The 12,487-nt window shown below is 39.8% G+C and overlaps 1 protein-coding gene across 1 annotated transcript in view; it reads left to right on the forward strand.

Annotated features, from left to right (window-relative positions):
* The first annotated feature begins 793 nt into the window (after positions 1-793).
* LOC309559953 (uncharacterized protein) overlaps positions 794-12,487 on the forward strand; it is a 61,677-nt gene continuing 49,983 nt past the window's right edge. The window contains exon 1 of the mRNA XM_082263430.1: positions 794-881. Within this exon, the coding sequence (XP_082119556.1) occupies positions 800-881 (82 nt within the window). The 5' untranslated portion in view covers positions 794-799. The remainder of the gene's footprint in view (positions 882-12,487) is intronic.

Below are 12,487 nucleotides of genomic sequence, written 5' to 3' on the forward strand. Positions count from 1 at the left end.
ATCCCCAGCTGAGCAGGCGGATGACAGCTGTGTCTCCGTGCTGTGTGCGGAGACACAGCTGTCAGGTCCCCATGCATCTCTATGGGGGAATCGGATGGGAACGGACCATCTGTCCGTTCTCATCCGATCTCATCTGATCCGATCCACTGGACGGATGGAAAATAGGGTTTCCATCCGTCCAGATTTGACGGATCGGATGTCAGCGGACATGTCTCTGCTGACATCCGATGCCCCATAGAGATGCATGGGGTGACCGTTCAGATCCACCAAAAAAACTGACAGGCGGATCTGAACAGTCCGCCTGTGTGAAAGGGGCCCTAAGGTTTATAAATACTGCTGAGCCTTGACCTATGTTGGGACATTAATTTGAGATTATTCAGCCTCCTAAATGTACAGGTCTTTGTGTTCCTCACCAAGCTGCACTGCATTTACCCAGTTACGTTACTTGAATGACACAGGGATGTGCTAAGTATTTTCTTGATACAACTGAAGAAGTGGCTTGGACAATCTATGGGATGTCTTCAAGATTACAGAACAAGACCAGCTGAACGTGATTAACTAGATATTCCATGACCTAGATATAAATGAGAATCTTCACAGACAGTATATCCATTGCATTTTTAGCAATCACAAATAATTGTATGTTTTTGAAAAATTTGCACTCTGAGCGTAGAGCTGTAAGTTTAATTTCACTTTTCATGACTTGTGCAGCAGAGAGGATGGGGGATGGCTTTGGGAGGAGATTTGTAAAGTGACTTTAAGAGTAAAATCACCAGCGTATAGCTCTTTAGTTAATGCTATGACCCACAAAATGAAGGTTCTATTGTATTGTTACATACATTCTCTACTTCTCCTCCTCTTCTATCCGATTCTGCTAACTGGTAAGGATGGATTTTCCTATTAGAGGGTTGATTTGAAATTAGGGATCAAAAACCTGATACTTGCATATTTTCTGTATTGACTCTGAACTTGCATTCACTGAATATACTGGAATACGTTTATAATATTTACTTTTTTGAATTGCAGGTATAGGTTTAAAATAAAAAAATATTGGATGGGTTTTAATAGCACACTTTGAGCTGTTTTATATGCTAAAAGCTTTTTACAAACTTGCTTGTAAGCTATAAAGTAAGAATTCATAAAAGCATAATTTGGTGAAGTGTTTACATTTTATACTCCATGAAATGTGTTCTTATGGGGCCTATTTAATAAGCAGTGAATATTACATTTACAGAACATGCACTGGTGGTGAATCTTCTTGGTGTATGAAACTCATTTTTTAAATTTCAGTGTGCAAAAATTTTATTTATCATCTTGTCATCTACAAAAACATATACAAAATGTAACCATGATGACAGATAGCTAGTTCTTTCTAATACAACAAAAAAATGTCTATTGTAAACACAACATTGCTACTCTGCAAATTATTGGATTTAGTGCATTAATAATTAAAAGCACATTTTATTTTGCACATGTCAACATCATTTCTTAGCGATCTTTGACTATAATATCTTAGAAAAAAACCCTCAAATTTTTAAATGCAGAAGATGATTTTAGTATAAATATAATAATAAAAAAAATAAGATCGTAGCAGTGTTTTAAAATGGATGAAACTGTCATTCTAGTTTAGTGGGTTTTGTTTTTTTTTCTCTCTGTCTGATCAAACTAAGCATAAGGTTGAACTTTTTTGGATTTATTTTTAGTAAAAGAAAAAGAAAAAAGGGAACTTAAATATAAGTAGGACAATGCATTTGAATTCAAGAGCACAAAGAAAAAAAAAACACCTAGCAGGCTTTTAAAGGCACCAAAGCAGTTTTACGGTAAAAACATATAATTTTATTTATGTACACTTCATTAACATAAATGATACAATTTACAGCACATATTACATCCACTATCAAAGGATATATCTATCTGGAGGGTGTGTTACACCCTCAGTATATAACCATATAAACAATTTGTATTCATCTGTGAAGGTACTTAGTATGCAAATATTGGCATTTGGGGCGCATCAAACTGGAATTGAGACTTGACTTTGGCTCAATGCAGTTCCCAGAATCAAGTTCTGCTTCTTCAGGAGAAAATATGAGATGTATGATATGACATTTATAAATGTGCTGGAATGCTGAAAGCCACTGTCATGATATGTCTGCCGGGCAAGCGCTGAGAGCCTCCCGATAAGTCTTAGAAGGGGAAAAGTGCACCAATGCTCTACACATGGGTTACAATTTTCTAAGCACATGTCTACATTAGGATGAAGTAGGGACCAACTAGTCAAGTGAAGTGACAGAATGATAATTAAGCAGGCGTAAACCATAAGAGCATGCACTCCTAAAGAGGGAAATACCATGGAGTTCCTCTATATATACAAACAATCCCTTGTGTAGAGCATTGGTGCTTTTTCCCTTTCTGTGATTTAAATTGAGGGTCTTGGCGCTGGCCCAGAAGACATATGATGGCAGTGGCTTCCAGCATATTTAAAAATGTCATATCATTCATCTCATCTGTTATCCTGAAGAAGCGAAACTTGATTCTGGGAACCGCGCTGAGCCAAGGGCCAGTCTCTCCTCCAGTTTGATAAGCCACAAATACCAATATTTTCATACTAAGTACCTTCATTGATGCATACAAATAGTTTTTTATGCTTATACATACTGGGGGTGCTATGTACCATCTGGATGAGTCAAATTTACATTCAATATGAAATGTAATATGTGCTGTAATTGTTATACTTTACGTTAATGAAGTATACATAAATTAAATTGGTTTTTAACATACAACTGTTTGGGTGTCTTAAAAGTTTATTAGATGCATTTTGTTTTTGTTCCCTTAATTTGTTTTTGGAGCAGCACCATTATAGTTACTAACTATGTTTTAAATTTGACCATAGAACTTTTTCAGTAACTATGTCAGTATAAGGCCAAATTAGGCAGCACATTGTAATAAAAGTAATAACCAAGTGAATTTTTTTTTTTTTAACCAATAGTTTTTTTATTGAAGTTTTCAACAATACAAAAATAGAAACATTAGTAATCAACTTCATCAGAAGGAATAGAATTATTCGTTGTTACAGATCAGGCACTTGTATTTATATAACCAATATGAAAAGTATAAGCCCCCGTTCACACTGGGGCGACCTGGTCGCCTGACAGGTCGATGTAGGTCGCCTGGCATAGAGAAGCTGCGGACCCGTTCTAATAGGAGCGACACAAGTCGCTCCGACTTAGAAAAAGGGTCCGGAGCTTCTTTGGGGCGACCCGGAGCGACCTGCATAGACTTCAATGTTATGAAGTCCGTGCCGGCCGCTCTGAGGTCGCGGTTCGAGCAGCGCGCCGCGACCTGTGAGGTCGCCCCGGGAAGTAGCGTTGCCCCAGTGTGAACGGGGCCTAATAGTTATTCATATAAAGGTGTTATGAGTGCTTCGAAAGGTTAATTTAGTGTGGCCTGTGCGATGTGAAAGGAGTTTAAACTGTTTAATAATTTTAGTTTCAATTATCTTTTTTGTATGCCCTAAAACAAGACTTCTGGAAACCTATCCTCAACTAGCTAAATGGAGAAAAAAAGAAAATGCTTTAGGACATCTGAAAGTATTTTAAAAGACAAAAGAGAAAACTATAAATGTTTTTAAAAAAAAATCGTAAATCAAATTAGAAACTAGAATTGTAATGGTCATTTGGAGAGGTAAAATGTTTACAGCCACAATAATATAATCCTATAGACTTTGGTCATTCTAATATAAATTAATAGAAAATGTATGTAGAAATAAGTAGCAGTAATCCTCCAATATAATTAAGATGACTACTCAGTAACATCCATTGCATCAATTCTTTATTGGCTATATGGCAGAATATAGCAGTAGCACGCTAACACTTTCGGCTGAAGCCTTACTCAAAGCATACAGCCAAAGATTATTGCTACATTCCGAAAGCCCTTGAGCCAGAATACCAGTTCCCAGTCTTCCAGGTAATTTGCGGCAGAGCATGTTTTATCTGTTGAACTATGAAGATATGTGTATTCAAGGTATAAAAATATAAATTTTATAAAACAATAAAAGACCTTAAGGTCTATATTTTTTATCTGTGACTTTTTCTAGTCATAAAAACCAAATTACAAAGTATGGCAAGATTTTTATATTCTGCTCACAATGCTAAAAATATGCAAGTTCAAGTTTTCAGTGGAATATAAGAACCTGATTGCCTAACACGCCATGGTCCTGTGGGTCAGCCATCTCTACCCTCCCCCCCCCTTTTTTTTTTCTTTTTCTCCACTTATACTTACCCTTCCTTCTTGGGCTGTGCTTCCCTTTCTCACTTTTTCTCTCAATTGAGCCCGACTTCCGGGCACGAAAAATACCCCCCTTCTCCCCTGGGCATACATTCAGTTGACATTTCATCCGGAAGCTGCTGTGGTCACCAGCCACCTGGGTTTTTCTCCTCCGTTCCTGTATGCCGGCCATATGACAGATGCCGGTGGGGATGGGGACTAACCCAGGGATGTATCACTATTTCAACATTTGTCCTGCTTCCTAACGCAGTGGGCTCTAGCAAAGTAGCATACTCGACTCATGGCCGAAGTGCTTGTCACTCCAATCTGCAGATTACTCACACGATTGGCTAAAGGATGTTTTACATGGATCATTTTTGTACTTCATTTGTATTATTTAATGTCTCTGTTCATCTTGACGTGTGGATCAGTTATACATAATTGTTACTACTAATTATACTGTATGCCTTTCTGTTTCAATAAATAAAGAATTTATAAAAAAAAAAAAAAAAAAACAGTTTGCAAAAGTCAGAAAGAACGTCTAGCTTTTTTTTTTTTTTTTACCAGTTCTAAACATTTTCTATTATATATTCATTAAGAGAGTAGCTGCCCTAGTTGGCTGGATAGAAGGTTAAATATTGTCAATATGCAATATTTTATATTTGACTAATAAAACATTCATTGGATTTTTTCATGTCATGGCCCTAATAAATAAAGAAAATAAATACAAGTTCACTACCAATGTTTACTGCTAAGATGACTATATAATAGAAAATGTTTAGAGCGGGTAAAAAAAAGCTAGACGTTTTTCTGACTTTTGCAAACTATTTTAACACTATATTTTTAGCATTGTGAGCAGAACCCAAAAATCTTGCCATACTTTGTAATTTGGTTTTTATGACTTGAAAAAGTCACAGATAAAAAAAAAAAAGACCTTAAAGCGGTTGTATACCCCGCTTGATTATTTTTACGAACAGGTAAGTCTATAATAAAGCTTACCTGTAGGTAAAATAAATATCTCCTAAAACTGCACAGTTTAGGAAATATTCACCCCGCATGCAGCTGCTGACATCAGTGATGCCAGAATTTCAGAGCTCCTTGCCGGAATGGAGGGCTCCCGCACACATGCACTGGAGTGACGTCATCACGGCTCCAGCCACTCACAGCGCCAGAGCCGGCAAACCCGGAAGAAACACCAGGGGGAACATGTCAGCTCCCTTAGTGGTGACCAGGCGCCACTGCGGGAGCTTCGTTTTGAGGTAAGTATTTCAAAATGTGCTAGTATGCGTTGCATACCAGCACATGATGATGTTGTCTTGCAGGGGAGTTTTTTTTCCAGCGGTTTACTACCGCTTTAAGGCCTTTTATTGTTTTCTAAACTTTATATTTTTTTTATACCCTGAACACATATCTTCATAGTCCAATAGAAAAAAACATGCTCTGCCACAAATTACCTGGAAGATGGGAACTGGTGCTCTGGCCCAAGGACTTTTGGAATGTAGCAATGACAAACGCGCCAAAGTAGCCCATGTACCTTCATTAGCAGTGAGTCTTGCAGGTTTTTTTAATGCACATTTTCATGTGTTTTTCATGCATTGTATCGCTCAACAAACACACACCAAAACACAGACTGCTACTCACATTTGATGTGCCATTTATAATTAATGGTGCCTCAAGCGTGGTGCATGTTTTAGCACATTTTTTACGCATTTCCATAAATGCACTCACGTTTCTGTGCGTGTTCCCGGAACGCCACAGTGTAAAAGGGACATTCATGTGTATTTTGTACATTTTTGTTCTGCACTTTTTCATGCGTTTTTATGCACTGCCATTGATGCACCTTATTGCAAGTTGCAAAGAGGCCTGTTGCGTAGGTGTCAAGGACCCTTAAACAACAATGGGACTTCTTTTGTCATGAATTGTTGTGTGGTGGCTGAGGTGTACAAAATCTAGCAGGTGTGAGCAGACACATAGGGGTTGATTTAACCTCCCTGGCGGTATGATTGTTTCCGATTTTAGGTGCTGAAAGCGGTACAATTATTTTGCATATAATTTTTAAACACAAGCAGCCCAAACCAACTATTTACAAATGATTTTTTTTTACTGTGTGTTCTTCTTTATAACATCTCGGGTATGATAAAGTTTGAAACACAAAATCATAAATTCTAATATTATAAATAACTATAAAAAAATTAAAGTATATATATATATATATATATATATATATATATATATATATATATATATATATATATATACATATATATATATACATATATGTGTATATATATATATATATATATATATATATATATATATGTGTGTGTATATATGGTAATGGGGGTACCTGCGCTTAGGCTAAATATAGCACACTTGTGTGTTAAAGCTGCTGCTAGATGAAAAAGGGGAACCCTTTTATAAATATGTGTGAAAATGTATCAGCGCTGCTTAGAAAAGTGTGAAACTAAAAATTATCAAATAATTTTCTTGTGTTATATATCATAAACAAAGTGCACAAAATGTAAACTTATAACTTAGTGTTGAGCGAACACGGACTGTATTATTCGTGTTCGTACCGAATAATTGGATTTTTTGTACCCGAACACGGACACGGACACTTTACTGTATGTTCGGGTAAAAATCCGTGTTCGGTCGTTTTATTTCCGGGTTTTGCATGCTTTGGCGCTCTTTTCTTGGCGGGCTTTCAACAGCCAATCAACAATCGTTTAACTGGTGTGCCTTAAGCCATCCCAGCCATGCCTGCAAATGTCTCAGTAGCTGTGATTGGCCGTCTGAAGCATGTGACCAAGTCTTTATAAGTTCGAGGCAGCCGCAGCGGCGTCATTATGCTGCTTAGATTCAGGGACAGAGCACACATCAACGTGCTGGCTGCTGATTAGGGAAAGATAGGCAGGAAAAAACCATTTGTGTCCGGATAGAATTGAGGGACAGGTCGGAGTGTTTAGGCAGGGCGAGTTGTAGGCATTTTAGGGATAGAGTCTGCTGAATTATAGGGTCAGTGTCTTCTACAAACTACAATCGATATTGCTGTGTGGGGGGTGGGGTGAATCTGCACTCAATCCTGATCTACGATCTCTTCTCAATCCTGTTAGGGACAGAGTCTGCTGAATTTTAGGGAAACTGTGTTCTACAAACTACAATCGATATTGCTGTGTGGTGTGGGATTGGAGATAGGCAGGTGTCAGTGATCCACATCCATTTTTCTGTGTGTGAGCTGCAGTGAACACAATCTTTTTGGGCTGCAGTGAACACAATCTTTTTGGGCTGCAGTGAACACAATCTTTTTGGGCTGCAGTGAACACAATCTTTTTGGGCTGCAGTGAACACAATCTTTTTGGGCTGCAGTGAACAAAATCTTTTTGGGGTGCAGTGAACACAATCCTTTTTGGTGTGCAGTGAACACAATCTTTGTGGGGTGCAGTGAACAAAATCCTTTGTGGGGTGCAATGAAGACAATCTTTTTGGGGTGCAGTGAACAAAATCCTTTTTGGGGTGCAGTGAACAACATCCTTTTTGGGGTGCAGTGAACACAATCTTTTTGGGGTGCAGTGAACAAAATCCTTTGTGGGGTGCAGTGAACACAATCTTTTTGGGGTGCAGTGAACACAATCTTTTTGGGGTGGAGTGAACAACATCCTTTTTGGGGTGCAGTGAACAAAATCCTTTTTGGGGTGCAGTGAACAAAATCATTTTTGGGGTGCAGTGAACACAATCTTTGTGGGGTGCAGTGAACACAATCTTTTTGGGGTGGAGTGAACAACATCCTTTTTGGGGTGCAGTGAACAACATCCTTTTTGGGGTGCAGTGAACACAATCTTTTTGGGGTGCAGTGAACACAATCTTTGTGGGGTACAGTGAACAGAATCTTTGTGGGGTGCAGTGAACACAATCTTTGGGGGGTACAGTGAACACAATCTTTGTGAGGTGCAGTGAACACAATCTTTGTGGGGTGCAGTGAACACAATCATTGTGGGGTGCAGTGAACTCAATCTTTGTGGGGTACAGTGAACACAATCTCATACTTCTGAAGGTTTGAGGGTGCTGCCTGTTCCATACTCCCCCTACTCCTCATCTAGCCTTTTAGGGGTACAAACAATAGTAATTGGGGCCTAGTGTGGTTGTGTACGTGTGATATACATACACTTTTTTGGGATCATATTTTCTATTCCGCTATTTAATCAAAAACCTTTGGGGATCAGTTAAATTGGGGGATAGTCTGTGTTGGTACGTGTGAGAGAGATCCACCTTTCCAAGTTGTTGGGGTTCATCTCATACTTCTGAAGGTTTGAGGGTGCTGCCTGTTCCATACTCCCCCTACTCCTAGCCTTTTAGGGGTACAAACAATAGTAATTGGGGCCTAGTGTGGTTGTGTACGTGTGATATACATACACTTTTTTGGGATCATATTTTCTATTCCGCTATTTAATCAAAAACCTTTGGGGATCAGTTAAATTGGGGGATAGTCTGTGTTGGTACGTGTGAGAGAGATCCACCTTTCCAAGTTGTTGGGGTTCATCTCATACTTCTGAAGGTTTGAGGGTGCTGCCTGTTCCATACTCCCCCTACTCCTAGCCTTTTAGGGGTACAAACAATAGTAATTGGGGCCTAGTGTGGTTGTGTACGTGTGATATACATACACTTTTTTGGGATCATATTTTCTATTCCGCTATTTAATCAAAAACCTTTGGGGATCAGTTAAATTGGGGGATAGTCTGTGTTGGTACGTGTGAGAGAGATCCACCTTTCCAAGTTGTTGGGGTTCATCTCATACTTCTGAAGGTTTGAGGGTGCTGCCTGTTCCATACTCCCCCCTACTCCTAGCCTTTTAGGGGTACAAACAATAGTAATTGGGGCCTAGTGTGGTTGTGTACGTGTGATATACATACACTTTTTTGGGATCATATTTTCTATTCCGCTATTTAATCAAAAACCTTTGGGGATCAGTTAAATTGGGGGATAGTCTGTGTTGGTACGTGTGAGAGAGATCCACCTTTCCAAGTTGTTGGGGTTCATCTCATACTTCTGAAGGTTTGAGGGTGCTGCCTGTTCCATACTCCCCCTACTCCTAGCCTTTTAGGGGTACAAACAATAGTAATTGGGGCCTAGTGTGGTTGTGTACGTGTGATATACATACACTTTTTTGGGATCATATTTTCTATTCCGCTATTTAATCAAAAACCTTTGGGGATCAGTTAAATTGGGGGATAGTCTGTGTTGGTACGTGTGAGAGAGATCCACCTTTCCAAGTTGTTGGGGTTCATCTCATACTTCTGAAGGTTTGAGGGTGCTGCCTGTTCCATACTCCCCCTACTCCTAGCCTTTTAGGGGTACAAACAATAGTAATTGGGGCCTAGTGTGGTTGTGTACGTGTGATATACATACACTTTTTTGGGATCATATTTTCTATTCCGCTATTTAATCAAAAACCTTTGGGGATCAGTTAAATTGGGGGATAGTCTGTGTTGGTACGTGTGAGAGAGATCCACCTTTCCAAGTTGTTGGGGTTCATCTCATACTTCTGAAGGTTTGAGGGTGCTGCCTGTTCCATACTCCCCCTACTCCTAGCCTTTTAGGGGTACAAACAATAGTAATTGGGGCCTAGTGTGGTTGTGTACGTGTGATATACATACACTTTTTTGGGATCATATTTTCTATTCCGCTATTTAATCAAAAACCTTTGGGGATCAGTTAAATTGGGGGATAGTCTGTGTTGGTACGTGTGAGAGAGATCCACCTTTCCAAGTTGTTGGGGTTCATCTCATACTTCTGAAGGTTTGAGGGTGCTGCCTGTTCCATACTCCCCCTACTCCTAGCCTTTTAGGGGTACAAACAATAGTAATTGGGGCCTAGTGTGGTTGTGTACGTGTGATATACATACACTTTTTTGGGATCATATTTTCTATTCCGCTATTTAATCAAAAACCTTTGGGGATCAGTTAAATTGGGGGATAGTCTGTGTTGGTACGTGTGAGAGAGATCCACCTTTCCAAGTTGTTGGGGTTCATCTCATACTTCTGAAGGTTTGAGGGTGCTGCCTGTTCCATACTCCCCCTACTCCTAGCCTTTTAGGGGTACAAACAATAGTAATTGGGGCCTAGTGTGGTTGTGTACGTGTGATATACATACACTTTTTTGGGATCATATTTTCTATTCCGCTATTTAATCAAAAACCTTTGGGGATCAGTTAAATTGGGGGATAGTCTGTGTCGGTACGTGTGAAAGAGATCCACCTTTCCAAGTTGTTGGGGTTCATCTCATACTTCTGAAGGTTTGAGGGTGCTGCCTGTTCCATACCCCCCCTACTCCTCATCTAGCCTTTTAGGGGTACAAACAATAGTAATTGGGGCCTAGTGTGGTTGTGTACGTGCGAGATACATACACTTTTTTTGATCATATTTCCTATTCCGCTATTCAATAAAAACCTTTGAGGATCAATTGAATTGCGGGATAGTCTGTGTCGGTACGTGTGAGAGAGATCCACCTTTCCAAGTTGTTGGGGTTCATCTCATACTTCTGAAGGTTTGAGGGTGCTGCCTGTTCCATACTCCCCCTACTCCTCATCTAGCCTTTTAGGGGTACAAACAATAGTAATTGGGGCCTAGTGTGGTTGTGTACGTGTGATATACATACACTTTTTTTGGATCATATTTTCTATTCCGCTATTTAATCAAAAACCTTTGGGGATCAGTTAAATTGGGGGATAGTCTGTGTTGGTACGTGTGAGAGAGATCCACCTTTCCAAGTTGTTGGGGTTCATCTCATACTTCTGAAGGTTTGAGGGTGCTGCCTGTTCCATACTCCCCCTACTCCTCATCTAGCCTTTTAGGGGTACAAACAATAGTAATTGGGGCCCAGTGTGGTTGTGTACGTGTGATATACATACACTTTTTTGGGATCATATTTTCTATTCCGCTATTTAATCAAAAACCTTTGGGGATCAGTTAAATTGGGGGATAGTCTGTGTCGGTACGTGTGAGAGAGATCCACCTTTCCAAGTTGTTGGGGTTCATCTCATACTTCTGAAGGTTTGAGGGTGCTGCCTGTTCCATACCCCCCCTACTCCTCATCTAGCCTTTTAGGGGTACAAACAATAGTAATTGGGGCCTAGTGTGGTTGTGTACGTGTGATATACATACACTTTTTTTGGATCATATTTTCTATTCCGCTATTTAATCAAAAACCTTTGGGGATCAGTTAAATTGGGGGATAGTCTGTGTTGGTACGTGTGAGAGAGATCCACCTTTCCAAGTTGTTGGGGTTCATCTCATACTTCTGAAGGTTTGAGGGTGCTGCCTGTTCCATACTCCCCCTACTCCTCATCTAGCCTTTTAGGGGTACAAACAATAGTAATTGGGGCCCAGTGTGGTTGTGTACGTGTGATATACATACACTTTTTTGGGATCATATTTTCTATTCCGCTATTTAATCAAAAACCTTTGGGGATCAGTTAAATTGGGGGATAGTCTGTGTCGGTACGTGTGAGAGAGATCCACCTTTCCAAGTTGTTGGGGTTCATCTCATACTTCTGAAGGTTTGAGGGTGCTGCCTGTTCCATACCCCCCCTACTCCTCATCTAGCCTTTTAGGGGTACAAACAATAGTAATTGGGGCCTAGTGTGGTTGTGTACGTGCGAGATACATACACTTTTTTTGATCATATTTCCTATTCCGCTATTCAATAAAAACCTTTGAGGATCAATTGAATTGCGGGATAGTCTGTGTCGGTACGTGTGAGAGAGATCCACCTTTCCAAGTTGTTGGGGTTCATCTCATACTTCTGAAGGTTTGAGGGTGCTGCCTGTTCCATACTCCCCCTACTCCTCATCTAGCCTTTTAGGGGTACAAACAATAGTAATTGGGGCCTAGTGTGGTTGTGTACGTGTGATATACATACACTTTTTTTGGATCATATTTTCTATTCCGCTATTTAATCAAAAACCTTTGGGGATCAGTTAAATTGGGGGATAGTCTGTGTTGGTACGTGTGAGAGAGATCCACCTTTCCAAGTTGTTGGGGTTCATCTCATACTTCTGAAGGTTTGAGGGTGCTGCCTGTTCCATACTCCCCCTACTCCTCATCTAGCCTTTTAGGGGTACAAACAATAGTAATTGGGGCCCAGTGTGGTTGTGTACGTGTGATATACATACACTTTTTTGGGATCATATTTTCTATTCCGCTATTTAATCAAAAACCTTTGGGGATCA

The sequence above is a fragment of the Pelophylax lessonae genome (assembly GCF_965119305.1).
Source record: "Pelophylax lessonae genome assembly, chromosome: 7".
Classification (NCBI taxonomy): Eukaryota; Metazoa; Chordata; class Amphibia; order Anura; family Ranidae; genus Pelophylax; species Pelophylax lessonae.